General features: G+C 41.6%; 4 protein-coding genes across 6 annotated transcripts in view; 2 read left to right on the top strand and 2 right to left on the bottom strand.

The window, feature by feature from the left end:
• Positions 1-966: 966 nt before the first annotated feature.
• Positions 967-4,828, bottom strand: cbr1 (carbonyl reductase 1). The gene is made up of 7 exons (XM_041947264.1): positions 4,731-4,828; positions 3,824-3,938; positions 3,321-3,490; positions 2,870-2,977; positions 2,231-2,439; positions 1,950-2,003; positions 967-1,740 (listed from the first exon to the last, which is right to left on the bottom strand). Exons 2-7 carry the CDS (start codon positions 3,934-3,936, stop codon positions 1,567-1,569), a joined length of 828 nt encoding a protein of 275 aa, XP_041803198.1. The 5' UTR covers positions 3,937-3,938; positions 4,731-4,828; the 3' UTR covers positions 967-1,566.
• Positions 4,829-4,877: 49 nt separating this feature from the next.
• On the top strand, positions 4,878-11,016 carry setd4 (SET domain containing 4). The gene is made up of 13 exons (XM_041947976.1): positions 4,878-4,947; positions 5,687-5,785; positions 5,895-5,990; positions 6,231-6,268; positions 6,626-6,714; positions 7,055-7,291; positions 7,631-7,690; positions 7,785-7,914; positions 8,299-8,473; positions 8,708-8,786; positions 9,064-9,144; positions 9,251-9,374; positions 9,467-11,016. Exons 2-13 carry the CDS (start codon positions 5,710-5,712, stop codon positions 9,641-9,643), a joined length of 1,362 nt encoding a protein of 453 aa, XP_041803910.1. The 5' UTR covers positions 4,878-4,947; positions 5,687-5,709; the 3' UTR covers positions 9,644-11,016.
• cryzl1 (crystallin, zeta (quinone reductase)-like 1) lies at positions 9,996-16,280 on the bottom strand. 2 transcript variants are annotated; one of them, XM_041947977.1, is made up of 13 exons: positions 16,057-16,280; positions 15,451-15,528; positions 14,632-14,704; positions 14,487-14,531; positions 13,976-14,044; positions 13,479-13,612; positions 13,247-13,358; positions 12,994-13,014; positions 12,407-12,505; positions 12,199-12,317; positions 11,857-11,962; positions 11,718-11,763; positions 9,996-10,403 (listed from the first exon to the last, which is right to left on the bottom strand). In XM_041947977.1, the coding sequence occupies exons 1-13, from the start codon at positions 16,120-16,122 to the stop codon at positions 10,307-10,309; spliced, it is 1,065 nt and encodes a 354-aa protein (XP_041803911.1). In that variant the 5' UTR covers positions 16,123-16,280; the 3' UTR covers positions 9,996-10,306. The 2 variants fall into 2 exon arrangements, with proteins under 2 accessions (XP_041803911.1, XP_041803912.1); XM_041947978.1 differs by lacking the exon at positions 12,994-13,014.
• Positions 16,281-17,168: 888 nt separating this feature from the next.
• The window catches only part of itsn1 (intersectin 1 (SH3 domain protein)), a 42,725-nt gene continuing 38,446 nt past the window's right edge, over positions 17,169-21,447 (top strand). For both annotated transcript variants that reach the window (XM_041948191.1, XM_041948192.1), the window contains exon 1: positions 17,169-17,309. The gene's annotated coding sequence lies outside the window, so the exon portion shown is untranslated. The remainder of the gene's footprint in view (positions 17,310-21,447) is intronic.

Here is a 21,447-nt window from a genome sequence, read left to right as displayed (position 1 = left end):
ATCGCTCATAAATAATATAAACATTTGTGTCATGTGTGAGCTCTGTTACTATTTCTTCAGACTGTCATTTATTGTTGCCTGTCTGTGCATGTTGTTATTTACCTCTCCAAAAATGTGCCTATAAATTAGAATGACATGGCATGATACACTGTTATATCAAAGGCAGCCTCCATTTGCTTTTTCTTTACTTATGTATTATACATATGGAAACTGAACACATCTGATAATTCCCACTTATAAAATCACATTTTGTGCTTTTCTTTCAGTCCAGAAGTGTTAGTAAAAGAAAGTCTATTTATTTATGAAATACCCACCTTCACCACCAGGCGTCGCTATATCTCCATGAATCTGTCCGGAAGGTTTTCCTCCTTCAGGTTTTACTCAGGTCCTTCTCATGCCAACATTCTTCACATTACATCGATAAAGACCACAACAAGCTACCAAAGAATTTAACTTTTTTTTCGCACTGGACGTTACATCTGTGTTGTTAAAGGCTGGAGACTTTTGTATCCCAGATTGATCCCTCTCTATCTGAAGGAATTTTCCAGAGCAAGGTCACCATAGACAGCTAAAACTAAAACTAGACGTAAAAGAAAAAATATTTTAGTTTACTGTAGTAAAAGATAAAAACTACAATAAAAATATACTTGAAATGTCAAAGCATGAGGAGGCATTGGCGCATGTGTTTATTAGGACTGTTTATTCTAAGCTTCTTAAATATTGTCCCTAACAAGTACCCCCATGTTATAAAAAAAACCCCCAAAACCCTACAACTAATTTTAAACAGTAAAAACTAAACTGAAACAAGCAAACTTCTTAGTGATGAAAAATATTAACAATAAAAACTACAATAAGCCTGATCCGGACTGTGGAGATTGTTTGTTCATCTCATATCGCAGCTGATGTACAGGCAGACTGTCCTGCTCTGATTTCGTCCTTGATAATTAACTGACAACGTATTTCTGATTTTGAAGTTCATTTATTGTTTTTGACACAAAAGCATTGTAGAAAAGCATTTTTTGACAGAAAATCATTTTTATTGTCATTTAAGTTCCATCCAGTTAAGGCGAGTTTTCTCTTTTCCATGTAAGTTATATAAAAAATGTTATACAACTGAAGGCAAGGTAAAAATGGAGTTTTATCAAAAACACCAGCGATTAGCCAGCACCTCCAGATTCATGAGTGATTATTGCTGCAGAGAAACCCAGCAAACACACACACACACACACACACACACACACACACACACACACACACACACACCTCGTCAGTGTTACCTGGATTAATTAAGAGTAAGTTTGGTTTCATGTGCATCAACTTTTGACCAGTTTAACTGAAACTTATAAAGTATAAAGTCATAATGTGTTGGATTTAATCTCATGTGTTACCTTAATAAAAAATGTTGTAATAGTCTTTCCACATTGATGTTTGTGTAACATTTTCAAATGGTGAACCTTTTTTTTCTGAAAAAAATAAAATAAAATAAAAAGTTTATATGGAAGTTTAGACCTTTTGGCAGTTTACTCTTCTTTTCTCTCTCACACTCACACACTCCCTCTAACCCTTTCACCACGGCTGAACTTCCTTTTCAGAGACAAACTTTCCGTGCGGTTCAGTGGCTCCGGGCGGCAGCAGCGCCAGGTAGACCGGAGTTTCAGCGCCCTCGTCTGGTGACTTGGGGGCTTTCGGACCGGCCATGTCGGTGCGCACCCAGCCTGGACAGCAGGCGTTCAGCAGGATCTGTACAAATCATAACACATGCAGCAAAAATGGATGTTAGCAGTGAGGCTGGAAACAAAACTGACAAACTGATGTTTTTAGGAATAAAATCCTTCATTTGTAATTTGTTTCTGGTGATACTAGAATTATTTCTACATCTTTTAACAAGCTACTATGTTGAACAAAGAGATGGTTTCTGTTCGTTTTTGTTAAAAGTTATCAGTGATTACCCCGTCATTCGGTCTCTCCTTGGACAGGCGACGAGCCAGGATCATGGACAGGGTCTAAAGGCACAAACACAGACACACATATGTACAATTTATTATGCATCGATGTAAATTAAATGTCTCTGTGAAAAGAAATATGGCATGAAAGAAGGATTTTAATGAGTTCTTTTTGCCCTCACACCAAACTCCCTTTGCTTTTTTTACATTTTAAGACCCACAAACTCGCTCTGGATCTGCACAAAGATCACTGATTAAAAACTGGGAGAAAGGCCGACGGGTCGTACCGTCACTCCCGTCTTGGACGTTCCATACGCTGTATCCGGCCAGCCGCCCTGCTTGTGCTCTCCCTTCTTGGCCTCATCGACGAATCGCTGCATCAGTGCCACCAGCTCCTCCTCGGTGATGTCCTCGCTGCGGAAACGCTGCTGGAGGGCCGGGCTGCAGCTGTTCAAAGCCCTGGAGCCGACGAAGCTGGAGACGTTCACCACGCGGCCTGAAATACACGCAGAGGACGCCTGTAGCTGTTAACTGCTTCCTGTGGCAAACTAACTTGTTGTTGTTTGCATCTGGAGGATTGTTATCGCGCTTCAGTGTCGGCTCATAGTGAAAACCAAGCAAAGAAACATCCTTTTTATGTCATTTTCTAAGAGTTTTACTGCTTCTAATATGTCAACTGCAGTGAGATCTGAAGCTTCTGACATCTGAAAAACTGTAAATTAAAGTGAGCCCCATCAAACTTGCCGACATCATAATTTTCTGAATCCAAACCAAACAAACTCTTGAAGTTTAAAATGCTGAGTAAAACAACGAGTCCGCTAACTACTCTGCCAATTTTTTAAAAGCTGCAAAGTCAGCTGTGCACTGAGCTGTTAATTAAGACAACAGGGACTGACTGCAGACCCGGTGCAGTTCTGCATCCTTACCTCCAGCTTTGATGATCGGCAGGAAGTGAGTCAACATGTCTCTGGTGGCGAAGAAGTTTGTCTTGAGGGTCACCTCCGCCTGGACTGCAAATGGAGCCGGGTCTGCCCCTGAAGGCAGCAAGAGAGAGAGAGAGAGTTGACATGATGCCGTTGTCTTTTTTCTTACTGATCCTTTGATTCACAGTCGCAGCTCCGAACGCCAGCGAGTCATTTTATCAATGACTGAGTTCGTCAATTCAGGTTGAAGAACGGCACAAAAAAACCCTGATATGTTCAAATATGTACACAAACTCAAACAAGTGTCATATACAACTGATGCCATTGCTGGTATACGACTAAATATTGATGATTCTAGCAATATTCAGGTCTGAGAATATTATAGCAGCAATATTAACACATGTTAACATTGTTGTGTGCATGGCTCCTGTGTACAGTACCATCGTTAACCTACCTTTGAATGCTATCCCAGCATTATTGACGAGGACGTCCACTCCACCATACTTGTCTTTAAAGTAAGCTGCAGCGGTGGTGATGCTGTCCAGCTCGTTGATGTCCAGCTGGTGAAACATGGCCTTCAGTCCCTCTGAGGCCAGAGCCGCCACGGCTTCCTCACCACGACCTCTGCGATAAAGTTTGAATTTATTTGCAAGTTGTCGTGATTCTTGTGGGATTGTGTTATATGTTCACCATCAGATGCTCACTCTGAGCGGGTTCAATATAAATTCAAGGTGAGCTTGGTTAATCGGCATGAGATTTTCTTTTAGTTTGCCTGACCAGGACTCTGTGGGTCAAAATGTTACACTGATAATAACATTGAAGCTTGGAAAGTCTCTCCTTTTCCATTAAATAACAAATAATCACAGCATTAGTGTCTTTATTCCACAGAGATAAAACAAAGATATGTTGAGGCCTGTACACCAGCCAGGTCCAGGTGCTCCCAGGTGAGCTACCTACTTATCTCTGGCCGTGAGGTACACGATTCCTTGGTACTGCTTGCAGAGCGCTCGGACGATGGCCAGACCTATACCCTTGTTACTTCCTGTTACCACGGCAACCCTGGTGGCCATATCTGTTGGCAGAGAGACATCAGTCTGTGATCTCATTAAATTTTAACTAATAGTAGAAATATAAACTGTAAGAGCACCACCCACAAGCTAAACACGAAAACATGCAAAGATTTGAGTCCCGAAGACAAAAACTTTCACAATCCTGTCCCATAATTAACTCAACCATGTTATCAACCATGTTATCAGCCATTTGGCAGGAGGCTGAGAAGAGGTACGGTTTGCTGAGTCATGCTGACAATTCCACACAACTGTGAGCGTTGTTCTTTAAATGGTCTATAATCTAATATGACTGGAATTTAGAAGATATTGATTATAAAGAAAGACACATTTTACTCTGATTCAGAACATTAAAAGTGGAAACTTAGTCTGTCTTATGATCCTGTGAAAACAGCTTTAAAATGTAAAATGATGCATTTTATCCGCGGTTTCAACGACGGAAGAAGATTAAAAAGGACAGAAATGCACAGTCATGCCTGTCTGTAAACTGGTTTTACTGGGATGCATGCAGTGATTACAGCCAGAAACTGACCTTACACAACACACACTGCAGGACGTTACAGCAGGTAATAGAAAGACTTAAAAGGTCTGTCTCATCATAAATTTTAGTTTTAAGAGAGGACCTTTCGCCTAGTTTCAGCTCATTGTTTTTGCGTTACATAACGCTGACCAGCTAACATGCGCATTTTTCAGTTAGCAGACCAACACATTTTCTAACAAATGCAGATATGAAAGTGTATGTTTTTATGTTAGCAAGCTGTTAACTGTGTAACGGAGGTGAAACGGAGGCTTCTTACTTTCAGCTGGTCTTGCAGTGGTGACTGAACCTGCGGAGATGAAGCTGCAGAGAGGAGTGAAACTCCGCTCGGGGCACAAGAATGAGGCGAGCTGGAGTTCTGCCGCGCAGTTTCCGTGCGCATACCCGGAAACACAAGATAACCACGTGGGTTTGAGAGCTCCTCGGGAAGCGGCCGTACAAGCTCCCGATTTGACACAGATGAGAATAGTATTTAGGTATCGTGTTTGGTGTTTTGCTCTGTATGTACGAGATTTATGTGTTCACGATTCATGTTCGTTGATCAATACACTCTGTGTTTGGTTTGCCGTGTATGATGGGAATGTTTTGGTGCTAAATAGCGTGTGTAGGGGAGACATGGTTTGCTTGTTGGTGAGATTTGCCCAATGAAAGGCGTTTTGATACCACACCACAGCAGTGGTTTGGCATGTTTTAACTAATTAAGTTCAAGATGTGTGTACTGTATGGATTTTTAATTATTTTAATTTTAAGCCAGTTAAAAGTTAGTGCTGTCATGTTGTTATTTAACGGGTACGCAGAAGTACAGTGAAACATACAGTTTCAGTAGTCAGTATGTATTAGGTCCTGCAGGGTAAAACCAATGCACTCTAATACAACAGACTTTATACTAGAAAAAGCCTGTATATATATACTATATATACTAGAAAAGCCTGTCAGTATGATGTAACATTATTTTCCTGCACCTGAAAATACAGACTCCAATATAACTGTAACGTTTAATCACTGCCTCTCTAAAACATGTCCAAACAAAAACTGATGGTTCTAACCTTCATGACTGTAGGACTTATTGCAGGGCTGTTGTATTCTGTATTCTGAGCAGTTGTGAATCCTGTGTTGTTGGTTTACCAGCTGGACATCACAAGAGTTTTAGCATCACTTAGAGGCAGACTGAGAGATTGTTAAGGTGTGTGTTTGTGTGTGTTTATCCACCACAAGGTGTCACAGGTCCAGGTGGAGTCATGAGGGGTCGCAGCCATCGGGCTGGACGAGCCGGGAGGAAGAGGAGGCAGAGACGAGAAAGCGTTGTCCAGTCAGGTATAAACTGGTTTACTTTCCTAAAATGCTTGCTGCTGTGAGCTGCTTCAGCACAGACAGGTTCCTCCTCTGGTCTCACCTTTACCTGTCTGTCTCTCTGTGCCTTCAGTCTCTCTGTGTCACCAGCTGCAGTATGTGAGGCTGATGAAGTTTCTTCATCAACGGGGATTCACCTCAACGCTGCTGCAGCCAGCCCTCTTCACTGGTACGACTCTACCTACTCATCCTCCCATGTGATATATGTGTGTCTTCATAGGTTTGTTCACACATATCGTTTGTAGCGTTTGGCATCATGTGACAGCATGATTGACAGATACAGCAGCCAGTCTGCTTCTCCAGATTCTCCTCCTTGGCTGTGATGTAGAAAAGATAAGACTCAGTTGACTGTTTGTATAATGATCTGATTGAAAGTTTACGCGTGTGTTTGTTAATTCTCAAAATCCAGACACAGGCAGAGGACTGCAAGCTCTCAAGACCGTAAAGGTAAATCTGCTAATATGCATCAGTGCATCTGATTGACAACATGGTAATAACTCACATACACAGTTTATAGCGAGTCGAGCAGTGTTCTATAGCCAGATGTTTCACAAACCCCATGGCACACCTTTCCTCAGGTGTCCATGTGCATGTTTGTGCATCTATAACTACCTGCATTATACATAAATAGCTTAAACACATTAAAAATCAGGCACCTCAAATCAACCATATAATAATATAGTCACATGATAATTCAGCTGTTCTTTTGTTTGATTGGTTTTTCGTTCTTTCTCGTTTTTATCGCCTTTTTTTTTCTTGTGTTTTTTGAGTCACGGTCTTTGTCTGTCTCTGTTCTTCTGTCAGCCCGGCCAGCTGCTGATTTCCCTGCCAGAGTCTTGTCTCCTTACAACCTCGACTGTCCTGAACAGCTACCTGGGACAGTATATCAAGAGGTAGACACACACAACCATTCAAATACAAGTGAAATGTCTGAATATGCATATCTCTGCTTCTCCATGGATTGAATACAAACTGTTAAATCTAATGCCAACAGTTACTACAGCCCTGCAATAATCACCAGTTCTGTTATCAATGTGTCATAGGGGCGTTGATTCAACTCGGGCTGTTTTTAAAGGTGTAGTTTGTGGTTTTTGTCGTACTGAGGAAGAGGAAGATAAAACACACTAATGAACATGCAGAGAATGTAAAAACTTTGCAAACATGCACACAGACACAAAGTGGATAGAACAAAGGTCTATTGATCCCAAACTGTCGTTATTTTTGTCTCCCCAGCTGGAAGCCGCGGCTCTCTCCCCTGCTGGCGCTCTGTGCCTTCCTGGTTTGCGAGCGGCACAGAGGAGAGGCCTCTGATTGGTTCCCGTACATCGACGCGCTGCCCACCTCTTACACCTGCCCCGCCTATTTCACAGATGAAGTCATGGCTGTTCTGCCTACAGGAGTGCGGAGGCGGGCGTTAGAGCAGAGGGAGGCGGTGCGAGGGATCCACTGCTTTAACCAAGACTTTTTCAGGTGAGTCTGGCGCACAGGACACCGGAGCAAGTTTTTCAGGTTAATGTGAAGGCGTGTTCGCACTAGAACGCTGCACAATGCGTAATATTACGTGCAGAATGTAAGATTTTTTGACACTATCATCTAATTTTGAATTTAGATGATAGTCGTCTGTGTTTGCTGTCAGTTTGCAACATTTCTTCCTCTGTGTCAGTATGCAAGTATAAACCTGGTGCTTCAAATGCATCTCAGTACATGTAATTATGCAAAAGACATACAGTAAATAAAAGCAGTGACCTCAGCGGTCATCCTTATGCGAACAATGTCAGTAACATCCCAAGTGATTTATTCTTGATCTAGATCCCTGCAGCCAATCCTGAGTCAGCCTGTGGAGGAGGTGTTGACATATGAAGCCTTGAGGTACGCACAAGATTGCCAATTTAACATTTTAGTCAAGCACATTTTCAAGATGGAGGATGTAACAGGTTATTGAGCTGTTACCCTGCTCCTCCAGGTGGGCGTGGTGTAGCGTCAACACGCGCTCTGTCTTCATGTCCCGCCCGTCCAACAGCTTCCTGTTTGGACAGGATGTTTTTGCTTTAGCTCCATTTCTGGACTTGCTCAATCACCGTCCTGACGTGCAGGTAAACTGTACAACAACACTTGTAACTGAGTCTGTATTACCTTCATACACAGAATATATGTCCTGCCGCCCAAGTTTACATTTAAAGCAGATACAAGGAGCTTTGAACTGGTTATGAAACTGTCTCTATTTAATGCTGATGCCTCTATATGACCTACAAAAGCAAATGTGTGAACTGATTGGCTAGTTCTTTATAGTTATTCTTAATGGCAGGCCGATCCCCTGCAAAACCAGACAAAATGCTTGCAGGCCAGAAGAGCTGATGTTTACATTTTCCAGGCAAAGTTCGGCAGTGAGTAGTGCGTTAGCCCGTTAGCCAGTACAGGTCGTGGCAGTCCATGTTGTCCATGTCCATGTCCTCATCAAACATATGTTTTTATACCAGGTGAAAGCAAGTTTCAATGATGCAACAAGATGTTATGAAATCAGAAGCGTTTCTGGGACACTCTGCTACCAGCAGGCCTTCATTAACTACGGCTCCCATGATAGCCAGCGTCTGCTGCTGGAGTACGGATTCGTCTCCCCATGCAACCCCCACAGCGTGGTCTATGTGGATCCAGGTGAACTACCGCAGGAAATAGAAAGCTTGTCTCCTCCCAGTTTGTGTCAGTTTGTCCCCAATCATGGTCTTTAAAATGCGGAGTATAAAAAACTGAATGAAACTGAAAAGTGTGCATATATATACACGTATATTCACTTGAATCAAGGCAAAAAATATTTAGCTTGTTTTGTATGACACCGTACTTTAAAAACTAGTAGCTCATGATTTGAAGTTTGTACTTGTGGTCCCTCAGATCTCCTCACTGACGTTTTAAGAGGTGACAGGAGTTTGGATCAGAAGATGAAGTTCCTCAGAGAAAATGACTTCCTGAAGTAAGACGTTCATGGGCATCGTCTTTCTTCTTTTATGTATTATGTGGTTTGTCTGCAAAGTGTTGTGATAGTTGTACTACATAGTATTATTATATTGTTATAGAGGAACCAGGAGGGATATAAAGGAACAGTCCTACATGTTTTCTGTCTTGTCTTGTTACTAAAATAGATGAATTAACAGGTCCAGATATGTCCCTGCATTCCACAGAGATTACTTATAAGTATAAAATTTGCATAAAATCACTGCAGCCTTTTCTTTCCCTTTTCTTCCTGTCAGTAATCTCAGTGTGTCCAGTGAAGGCCCCAGCTGGAGGCTGATGACGGCTCTTAGACTGCTGTCACTGCCACAAACACTGTAGTAAGACTACACACACACACATTCCTGTGTGTACATTTGTGCTTCACTCGTTTTTCAGTGCATGTGGATATGAATGATTTATAGATGTGTGTGTTTATCCTCGTAGTCACCACTGGAGGGCGGTGTTGCTCGGCCAGGTGTTGTGTGAAGAGAGAGAGCAGTGGAGCGTCCAGACAGCTAAGACTCTCTGTCAGCGACTACTACAAGACACACACACTGCTCTGGATAAGGTGTGTAAGAACACACACACACTCCACCGAGTATCAAGCAACGATGCAACACATGAGCTGATTTTTCTTTTTTTAACGTGATGTGTGTTTAGATCTCCCACCTCCTCCAGCAGTGTGACCAGGCAGTCCGGGAGCAGCTCCATGTGGTCAAGTCACTGCGGCAGGAGGAGAGGTGCATCCTGGGAAGCTGTCTTGAGGCCCTGGAAGACACGCTGAGACAACCAGATGAACTGTTGTCATGCCAACCTGATGTTGACACCGTGAGCTGACATGTTTGGTGCTCTGCCTTGCCGGCTGCTACAATAAGCAAGGTTATGAACTGCTGATGCCAGTCTCATGCTCCTGCTGTGCTGGTCGAGCAGCGTGGCTGACGGAGGCAGCTGGACTACATGAAGTCCTGGAACCACAGCGTCACAGGTTTGATTCCAGCTGTGCTGAAACCAGGCTGCCTGGTATTAATGGCCCCGAGCAAGACAGCAAGGCTTCCATCACCACCATCAGCTGAGCCAAGTAAAGGTCAAAGACACACTGCACTTCTGGACTCATGTAAGACAAAACTGTGAGGAATCAGAACCGAAGCAGGAGCAGATGTGTTAATGAGGACGGACAAATCAGTCATGTTGTCTTATTTATTTTCTGATTAGAGACAAAAAAATGCAACGTTACTCAACACATTTAGTGACAGCCACATAATCGCACACTTGCAACTTTTAGACCGAAATCAAGAATTTCAGTCATCTTTTTTAATCAAAAATGTGTTTATTGAGTCAAATGAAGCTCATAGAAACATAAAGTAACAAACAAAGACCAGACAGGCTTTAATGTGGGTTGTAGACTCGTAGCATGAAAGCCACATGAGATCATACTTGTATTCAGAAAGTAGATGTAAAATTTCAGGTTCCTGTGTTTTTATCAGTGTCTTGATGTTTCGGTCAGAGTTGAACAACCGCCTTTCCCTTCTGCTGACGCTGGACGGTCTCCATGGCAACCGTGGCTTCGTAGAGAGGGACCGCCTCCTCAGGCTGAGGTCTGCAGAGACAGATTGAAACCAGACAGACCGACAGATTACATGCACAGTGGCCTGTAACTCCTTATTTTATCCTTGTAGTTTTGTTGAAGACAAGTAAAAATGTCTGCAGAGACAAATGTATATAACGGTCTTAAATCTACAAACTGAACTATGTCTGTGTCAGGTCTTACAATGAGATTTGGGGACACTATTGGGCTCTAAAATAACACCAGGAAGCACATCTTTAAACTGCTATCATGGAGAGTAAATACAAAAGAGATGTGTCACAAAATGCAGTTCTTACCTGCACAGCCTTCTACTGCTTCTACATTTAAAGCTGCACCAGCCAACAGAAAAGCGAAAATGGCCTAAAATCATGTCATGTTTACCAGCCTGCATTTATATTTATACCAGGGTTTGTACAAAGTTTGGAAAATGCTTAATTTTACTTGTGTTTTCAAGGTCAGGAATATTGTCTTTGAAAAGTATGTGATTTTCAACATAGTCTGATGTTTCATCTACACCATTGATCCCCAACCCGTGGGCTGCGGCCCACTAGTGGGCCGTGGGTCATTTGGTACTGGGCCGCACAGAAAGAAAAAATAATTTCCATTATTTTGTTTTTTCACATAATTTGAAAAACAGGTGGTGCCTGACAGTGCCAGTCTGCAGCCAGGTCCTCTTGACATGATTAACGTTCATTGTTATTGTTATTATTATTATTAAAGAGAAAATACCACAGTTTTTAATGCCGATCTCATCATTTTATTTTGTTTTTATCTGCTACACCTTTAGACTGGGCCGTGAAAATATTGTCAGACATTAAACTGGGCCATGGTACAGAAAAGGTTGGGGACCACTGATCTACACAATCACTCATGTGAACCAAAAATCGTTTAATATTTGAAATGAAACAATCAAGATTAATAAAGCTGCTAAAACAGACAAGCAGCTGGTAGAATAAACCAAGTGATAATATACTGTGATCGCTGTGGGTATAGAGGAATTCTGCAAACTTAATCACAAATGTATCTGGAAATCTTTGGTTTAGGTACCTTGAAAGTGCTTGAATTTTACTCTTAAAAAGCTGTAAGGACCCTGTTATACAAAGAAATTAGAATGATGTCCATTTTATGATTTAGCCAAAACTTCATATGAGGGAGCGTTTCTTCCAAAGTACCGAGATCAAATTTTATTTCCTTGCATTCAACTGTCATTGTGCAAACTGAATTTGTATTCACTCTTATGAATTAGTCTGACACCAGTGACTATGCACGGATCAGCAGGAAGTCTTACCCACTGGAGCATGAATGTGTTCGCTGTGTTTGAGTTACCTGAGCACGCCAGCTGACATCTTGTCCACAATGTCCTTCAGAATATCTGACACAGGGCTGTTAAGGAGTGTGTGTATGTGTGTGTGTGCGCCTGGCCGGGTGCACATGTTTTAGCTTACACACAGCGAGTAAAGGATACGGAGGTATCTTCCCTGCTGCGCTGATGAAGCCGTCCAGACTTCATGGTTGAGGAAAGTCACAGAGGCTGATTTTAAGTACAGTAATCTGCAGTCTGGAGGATCCAACTGTGAAAACACAAACACAGACCAGGTAAACCTTTGGATCCTTGGTTTTTCTCATGAGCCAGTGAGTAACAAAGTATTTACTTACATATACTTACTGTACTTGAGTACAAATTTGAGGCACTTGTACTTGCGCTTGAGTATTTCCGTTTTATGCAGCTTCATACTTCTACTCCACTGTGGTGGGAGTGTGGTATTAGTACTGAATACTTCATCCTGTCATTAACTATATGACTCACCTGCAGGTCTTTATGGGACGTGACCCAGTGCCCCCCCACTCCCAGCACGCTGATAATGTCATGTTTGTGTGGGAGAAGCTTCGTCCCCTCTGACTCCTCCTCCTCACCGTGCAGACGCACTACAAACAAGCACACAGGGAAATGTTCAGGCGTGACGTTGAAGGTTTATGGCTTTGAAATTTCAACGTGGTTTGATCTGCAGGTTTACCTCCAGAGTCTATGATTATATCCACTCCCAGTCCTCCCGTCTCCTCCAAAACCACCGGCAGCAGGTCTGATGAGCTGTTGTACACTGGAATAACCTTAGCTTTACACAGAAAGACACAGCAACACGATATCATGAGTCAATCTGGTTTATCTGGAATACTCTCAGTGCCAGTTTGCATCTCTACTCCATTCTGCACCAACTATCTCATTGCAGTGGTTGCTATTTTGCTATTATCCACATGGTGGCAGCAGGTTTTCATTCAATCTCCATTTTATATTTACTTAAAATACAAAAAACAAGGTTATATTGTGGTTGCATGACTCAATTTAATGTTGACTCAGTGATTAAATATGTAAAACTTGACAACAATACATATGATATAGCAACTAGTGATAACCCAAATTTCCCCGGCTGGGGTTTAAAAATGTCTGATCTACTCACTCTGGAATCATCCTGGTTGCAGATACACAAAACCATAACCTACAGCTCATTTTAATGGTTCAACAGCTGATTACTGCAGGTATGAGGAGACCAGCAGGGAAGCGAGGATGTAAGTCAGTTAGAAAGACAGAAAGAAAAGATCTCACCTACTAAAGGATCCTGAACGCCTGAGGGAAAGACGAAGGGGGGGGGGGGGGGGGGGGGAGATCAGAAAAAGAGGGGAAAAAGAGGCAAAGAGTGAAAGAAGCAAAAGTAATTGCTGCAATTTTGCAGAAAATACATGTGAAAACATTTTAGAGGCTCTGTGAAGATCAGGGTTAAAACTTCACATTACAGGTGGTGTTCAGGATCTTCATCTGACAGCAAACTACAGACATCACAGCACTGGCCTGTACGCACCGACGCTGGGCCGAAGCTGCTCCAGGAACGTGTGTTTTTGCGGCGAGTGCGACGTCGTCAGAACCTTTGCTCCGTGGTAACAAGCCAACTGGATGCACATAAGGCCAAAAGACTGAGGAGGGAGAGGAGATGGGAGCATACATGCACACTGGATGAATGCTGCAGTTACATCATGAGTATTTTACTGCGCTATGTCACCAAGATGTACAATTGTTTGGTATTTTTGACATACGCTGGCTCCGTCCATGACCAGGAGTGTGTGTCCGGCCGCCATGCGAGCATGTGTGTGTAGAGCAGTGTAAGCACAGAGGCCGTCACGCAGCGCCCCGGCCACGCACACCGAGCTGAGCTTCTCCGGCTTCTGAACTGGAGAACAGAAACACGCGTTTATTAGATCAGTTTTACAGATTTCATTTTGACTCACTGTTTCTAGCTTAGAGGGAGCTGACTGATACCTGGATAAAATCATACGAACTCCATTTATAAACTGCTTTCAAATGATTTTCCAACCACCTACAAGGACAAAGCTTGTACAAAGCTTCAAAATAAAGTCAGCATTTTTAGAGTGGCACTATCACAATAAGATTTTAAAAAAAAAGAAAAAAAAGGACACGCGTTCACTGACTGTGTTCAGAATTTGTGTTTGATGATAATGGAAGCTGCTTGTTGCAGGAACAGGAAGTGTACTTTATGCGACCTGTGTGTGTGTGTGTGTGTGTGGTATGTTACCTAAATACTGTTCATCTATGTCGATGACATCACAGAGTCCGGAGCAGGGAGAGTCCAGAGGCAGGATACCTGGACAGGGAATGCTGATGAGAGATAGCCGTCTCAAGCCATACAGTGTGTAATATGTTAGGTGTAAGGACAATATGGACACAACTAATGATGTCACATCAGTCCTATTTTATTGAGTCAAGAGAGTTTTGTTTGTTTGTTTTGTACCAGAATGAGATGAGTATTAATTAGACATGAGAGCTGAAAAAATGTTTTCATTATATTAACATAAAGAGGCAATGAATGATAACCCTGAACTATCACCCAACTCTAGTTATTGTGCATGATTAGTTATCAGATATCAGCAAAACATTGCATCTCTAAACAACACCCCGGACCCCACAAATCCCTGTGACACTCTCCAGCGTCCACACACTTAACATCACATGCAACATCTTTCACAAACAGCCAATCATCAGCATCAAAAGTCATCCCCTACGTCAGGTAAATACAGAAATCCTACCTACAACCTCGTCCTCTGGCTGGAAGAAAGAGACGTTGTCGCCGACTGCAAGAACAAACAGACACAGCAGTTACACTGGTGCTGACACATCTGTGAAAACACTTTCTACCAATCACACAACTCCTTTTGTTGGCGAGCTTACGACCTTGCAGGACGACCCCGGCCACCTCTCTGCCAACAGGAATCAAATCTCTCTGGATCCCCACGTCACCAAGCAACTGGAGGGATGAGCAGAGACCAGAGGACTCATCAGTGATCACTGCAGTCGGTGCAAGAAGTGATGAATTCAACCAGCTGATTTCAGTTTCATTTAGTGACCTTTACTGCTGTGAAAGTTTAGAAACAGCGCTGACACATTAGAACTACAGCTCGAGCCTCTCAGCTGCAAACCGCGGGCAAGGATTTAAAACAGATCACTGACAGTACAGGCCTGAAGCTGGATGCATAGCACATAAAGTATACAGACTACAAATGATCAAATATGACAATTTTCAAATGTATTTTAACCATTACAACATTCAGCAATGCACTGAAAGGTGGCATCTGAATTATTGAAAAGTTTGAATCAAGTAAATGTAATTTAATGTAACTACAATGATTAACTTTAAGTGGTTGTTGATTTTTTTGAGTTGATTACACTTCTGCACTTTGCTTGCATTTAACTATTTATTTGTACTTAATACTGTTTTTTTATGCTTCTTTTTATCCTTTTCAAGATTTTTTAAATGTTTTATTTTGAATAAAGCTTTGAGTTTCTTTCTAGCTTTCTTACATTTTTTACTGCAAAATGTAATTCTATCATTATCCTGTAAACATCGAATGACAGGCGACTTTAAACAAAAGAAAGTGATTGACATCTTTGCATTTTTTGTCTTGCACTGTTTTCTCTTCTGCTGTTGGATTAGTTTCTAATCAATTGACAGTCATGTTCACATCAACTCTGAAGCATCTTTGACTGAAGTACCTTGAGGTCCAGTGGGCTGAGTCCACATGCTTTGACCTGAACTCTGACCAGATGGCTGCCTAAAACCTCTGGAAGACTCTGGAGAGACCGAGAGAAACAGTCACAGGTTAACATCAGCTGTCAGACAAAAGCCACACACACACACAGTCTGTTTATGGAATAGTTTTAATAAAGACACACACACAGAGGCAGACTGTAAGACATGCATTGATGCCTGAAGTCAATCAATCATTCAGCACTTCATCTAAACACATGACACCATAATTACCGAGCTACTTAATAAACTAGTGACTGCCGGCTTTTCAATGTGATCTTCTTTTCTCGAAAATGACAAGTTGTTTTTTTCGGATTCCCAGTGTGACAGACTGAAATCTGTTTTTTGAAGCAGTGTGAAGATGGTGGACAAATCTGATCTCCGTACTTCTCAGCAGCAGAGGTGTCTGCAGGTGGAGCCACAGTTTCACACATGCAGATCAGTGTGTAAAACCGCTTTGCTTTCATCGATCTGACGTTTAGTGTCGTGAAATGCAGCATGCAATGACTGACAGGCTTCAGTCAGGCACCGACAGCGTCCACCTGCACACGAGAGACAAAAGACAAACTCACCGTTTCCTGAATGACGAACTTGGTCTCAGCATCACTCACACCAGCTCGGCAGTACAAACCCTTCATGCTGTTATACCTTTAATTGATGCAGAGAGCTGCCGCTATTACAAGCTGTAATATTTAAACCTGCCTGACAATAATCCTTTTGATATATGGATTATTTTTCTCCTGTACAGGACACAATGTTGCTGCTTCCCAGTTGGGGCTAATATGACTAGTTTGAGTCAGCTGATCTCTTCTTCTTCGTTGCTTACAATTTTTGCTTGTGGTATTAAATTTAGTACAATACCGCCCTCTATTGGCTGTTATTTTATACACGTGTGCTCCAGCTGTGAAGACCTGAGATGCTGTTTATCGATTTGCTCTTAGATTTATTACCCGTGATAATAGTCATACTAACATTGTGAGCTGTATGCTGAGGTTATTTTTTAATCTTAAGCCATTTTTCACCAAGTTTCCTATTTGTTTTTGGGTGTTTTGATCTTTTGTCCGTGCTTTTTCACTACATTGTAAAGGAGGAGGTCTCCAAAGTATTTCCGAGCTGAAATAAAGGTTGAATGAAGTAATGATTTTCTCATGTTATGTGTGGATAAAATATTCGTTCTGTTTTATGTTTTTTACTTGTCAAGTGTCTTACCTCATGCACTTCTAGACTGGTCTCAATTATGGGAGTCCGAATTTTGGCATCGGTTCGTCCGAGAAAGTTTATTTGTAGAATATGAATACAAAACTGGACGTTGTATCATGTGCTTTCCCTTGATAAATTAGTCCTTTTTCTTTTAATGGGAGTATGCAGTACAGACTAAACCTCTTTATTTAAAGTATCAAAGCGTTACCATTCTGACACACATGGACGCTAGTGCTGTTGACATATTTGTTGTTTTTTCGATATCATATCATTTATAAAATGGGTTCTTCTTAATAAGCGGCAGGCGGCAGGAGCGCAACTAATCCTTTTACTCTCAGCGTCTCTCGCGTCCCTGTGATCCAAGCAAGCAAACGACGTGAAAGTTCTCGCGAGGTTGCACCAGTGCCCGTAGGTGTACCATGACATCTCGCGATATGTCAGGAGCGTTACCCCATTTTCCAGCTGTCCCTCAGTCGGTCGGGATTTTGGAACCACAGGCGAATCGCCGGAAAGGGCTTTGGCGATAAAACAGCAAATTCTGGGAGAAGATACCCCATTATATGGTTACATAAATACGCAACGAGCTACTTTATCCAGTATTTCACGATGGAAACTGAACTATGAGGTAAGGGCAGAGTGTAGTATGTGTAGTGTGAAAGAATGTCCCTGAGCGGGCTGACGAGCTGACGTTAGCTTCTCACTGGTTAGCATGCTTGCTAACTGCATTGATATCTACGTTAGCGCGGCTAGTTGGTCATTTTAACCCGATGTAGCTTGCCAATGGCAGGGTCTATCTGTGATATTACGATGTCGAGGAGGCGTATAATATTTGTCTGTGTAACAAGACCAGGGCGACATAAAATGGGAAGACGATGCAATCCAGCGGCTACTAACAGTTAGCCAGTATGCTAATGTTAAATCACTGCATCTGCCCTGCCAGCCTGTGACCTAACGTTACTGCTGTTACCTGTGTTTAACCTTAGCCTCGCTTGAAGCCGGGTCGGTAGTGAAGAGGATGATGAAGCGATAAAGTTGGTGATAGTGCTAGGGCAGAAAGCGACTTTCAGGGTGGAGGTTTTCTCATTATCTTAGGGCTTACTGACATTAAACCTGGTGTTAGTCACAGCTGCCCATCTAGTTAACGTAACTGTCTAGTCAGATCAGTTCTCTGAGAACCGAGCTATCTGTCTAAAACTTGAAAATGCTGGGGGTTGTTGAAGAGCCTTATCATAGGCGAGCCCAATGAAATAATGCAGGAAGTGAGGGTGAATTGACCAATAGACCTTTCCTCTTACTGTAAACGCTCTTTCCAGAGAAGTGAGCACACTCATCCTGCATTAGGACATACGTAACGTCAGCGTTTTGATTGACCAGCCTTACGGAGCCCCATCAGTGATGGTTCCCACTGGTTACCATGGTAACGTTGATGCTGACAGGTCCCCCTAAAGATGGGAGGACTGCAGAGAAACACCGTGTCTATTATATTAAATGTAGTGACTACCAACTTGTTTAAAGATACTCAATGATTCTTTGATTCAGTACCAGTATTTTACTTATGTGTTGGTTTGATTACTTTGAAAACTCCCAAAAAAATGTTCTAAAGTACAAAGACACAATGCTGTGCTTTGCTTGTTGTTATTGAGCACTTCCTGTAGAACACACCCACAGATAGCAGCTGTTTTATATGAGAATGGCAGAATGCAGTGTTGCTTACCTCCCTGTGTGTACTGCAAAGGGTTTGAGTTGTCACAAGTCAAGGATTAGTTGATTAGTTGATTGGCAGGAAATTAATTGGCAACTCAAATGTCAATATGTACTGCTGTAGTTTTAAACAGAATATTATTGGTTTTGGGCCTGTGAACAAACAAGTCGTTTGAAAAGGTTGCCCTGAGCTTTCAAAACTTGTAACAGGCCATTTTTCACTTAGTAAAGACAGTCGTTAGTTGCATCCCTAATCTATGTGTCTACGTTTTTCTCAGTGCAAAACACTATCCTCATGGCAAGACCAGTGAAAAGTCTTGCAGACAAAAGTTTCAGCGAAATCTCTATTTCTGAAGTCTGTCTGGAGTCTCGCTATCAGTGATGATCAGTAACAATAGTTTGTCACTCTAACACTGACTAAAAGAGACATAAGTAGTCATGATGGGTGTGTGTAGGGTGTATTACTGTTATTTTGGATATATGCAGGAGTTAGGCAGTATGTTTCACCTGTGATTTGTACCTAGTCATCTCTATGTGCCTAGCAGCCTCATCAGCTTTTGTTACTAATCAAAGCTACCTGGACCATATGAAGGGTTATATAGATATACTTCTGATATGTTTTGAGCCAATTTTGGCATTATTCAGTCATTATCATTAATGACACCTCTATTGTTTTATGTTAGAGATCTTGCTTTGCTAAGAAATCTACATTACCCATATAAAATTCACAGTTAATTTAGAAAGCTCAACAGTTCGTCTGTGAGTACTAAATTTTGTTCAGTAAGAGTTCAGCTCGTCAATCTGAGTTCAGGAGGGTGACATAATGGTCTTGCTTCAGACAAGCTATAAATCAGAACAACATAATACAGTTTTTTCCAATTTTTATCCCAGGACTGCATTCAACAGCCAACAATTCCTTTAGACTAAAAGGCCAAAATTCAGAATATTTTCCATCTGCAGTGGAAAAGCAGTGAAATGTTTTACACAGGCATAAACTATATAAGATGATCAGGTATCAAACCCATAGGAAACCGAGCATCTCACTAATGTAAACCCAGTCATACCATTTGACAAGGAGTACCATTTGGTAACTAAATGTAAGGATTACATGGCTAACATGACCTTAAAACCCCTGCACAGCCTGCTCACACGACCAATTTCCAGTTAACCTGCTTGTTCACAACAGAACAAACGTAAAGGCGGTGCAGTATTCTTACATTATGCAATGAATTATTGTTTTATTTGGCATCATGTTGACTGTTCTTCTTTTTTCCACAAGAAAAACAATCTTTTATTAAAATAGAGTGGTCGGGCTGCTTTTGGGTCTTTGATCCTCCTTGACTGTTTAGTCTGAGAACCTTTTACTCTGATAGTTGAATCATGAATAGACAGTTTTTCTTCTGGAAAACCTGTTCAAGGTTAAACACTAAGTCACATTTATGTTGTATTGATATTGTTTTTGCACTATGAGTAAGAAAATGACTTCATGACCTTAAAATGTCCCAGTGCTGTGCTTCAGCTAATCTTGTTGCCATTTTGGTCTTGCTATCAGTTTTTGCATTATGATACTGTTCACATTAGCTAGCTGTGCAGGCGAAGGAAGGGATGAGAGCAGGGAGCCTGAGGGAAGGGTGGAGTGATACTGAAAGAGCCGATGGAGAGTTTGCCATAGTAATCCTGTGTGTGTGTGTGTGTGTGTGTGCGTGCTGGGTGGGTGGGTGTCTTGTCACCTCTCAGGCCTCGCCACTTGACATCAGTGTGATAAAAATGTGTTTCGAGAGAGAGACAGAGCTTAGGGTCAGTGTCAGAGGTGTGCTGATGGAAGTGGTGTGTTTAGTGTGTGAGTGAGAAAGAGGGAGACAGTGGAGTGTGTGTTTTAGGCAGAGGGTGTGTGTTAAATGCAAATTGTGTGTGTGTGTGTGTGTGAGTGAGAGAGAGAGAGAGAATATAAAGTGTCAGAATGCTGATGTGAAGAGGCTGCAGTTATTAATACCAACACGTCATTGTTTAAACATCCACACAAGATACAGTTAACAAACATAATAGACATTTGTAAAATATGACCAAAATTATGTATCACATTGATTTTTTTTTCCATTTAATTGAAAAGTAAATTGAAATTAAAGAGTGAATAAAATTACAATAGTAATGAAGAACACCTTCCAGAATTTACCCCAGTCTGAAGTGAAATCTGTGATATCTTCACATTTTTGAAGTTGAATTTACAGTGATACTGGTTGAAAGCAAGCAAATCTGCACATTTTACCTTCTAAATCAGTCAAAAATGAAATATCTGTCAATAAACTAATTGATTAATTGACTCATCACTTCTGCTCTACTTCGGATTGAAACAATGGACGATCAGGTGATGGAGGGTTGAAGGTTTTAGTCAGCACAGTGAACTAGATGAACAGTTATTTTGTGATTTGTCCTTCATTTCTGGGTCCATTTTGATGTTTATTGTTGCCTTTTTCTTTTTCCAGTAGGCAACTTGCCAAACAATTTGACATGATGTCATGCTCAAATTTACAATAAGGGAACAGTGGATGTGGCTGAGAGCACAAGAGGCCAAAATATTCTTCTCTGGGAAAGAAAAATTTCCTGAAGGAGTAAGCAATGGATGAAAATATTAAAACAACCAAGATAAATCAGACATTGTGGCTTTATAAAAATCCCAATTTTATCCCAGTCTCTCCCCCATCCCAATGTTTACCTTATACCACTTTAAGAAAATATGCCTTTCCTCCCAGGAACTCTCTCATTTGATTCAGTTGTGACCCAGTGTGATATTAATTGGTCACAGGATGAATCTCAGTGTATTTTGATGCAGCTCACGTTTTGATTTCTTTGCTTTTGCTTGCTATATATAAACCTGATGAAAAGGTCATCCAAGTAAACTGTTGTTACTGTGTATTAATTGTAGAATGTTAGCATTGCTGTTTGCACCAAGTATCTCTATAACAGCATGTTGTTTTTTGCAGGAGGTTTTTGTTTGGCATCAACAAGTTGTTTTTCCTTCAGCTCCAGCTGAAAGTGAGCAGTGGGATTTTGTATGTTAGTTG

The sequence above is a fragment of the Chelmon rostratus genome, chromosome 11, assembly GCF_017976325.1.
Source record: "Chelmon rostratus isolate fCheRos1 chromosome 11, fCheRos1.pri, whole genome shotgun sequence".
NCBI lineage: Eukaryota > Metazoa > Chordata > Actinopteri > Chaetodontiformes > Chaetodontidae > Chelmon > Chelmon rostratus.
This window is presented reverse-complemented; position numbering and strand designations above follow the sequence as displayed.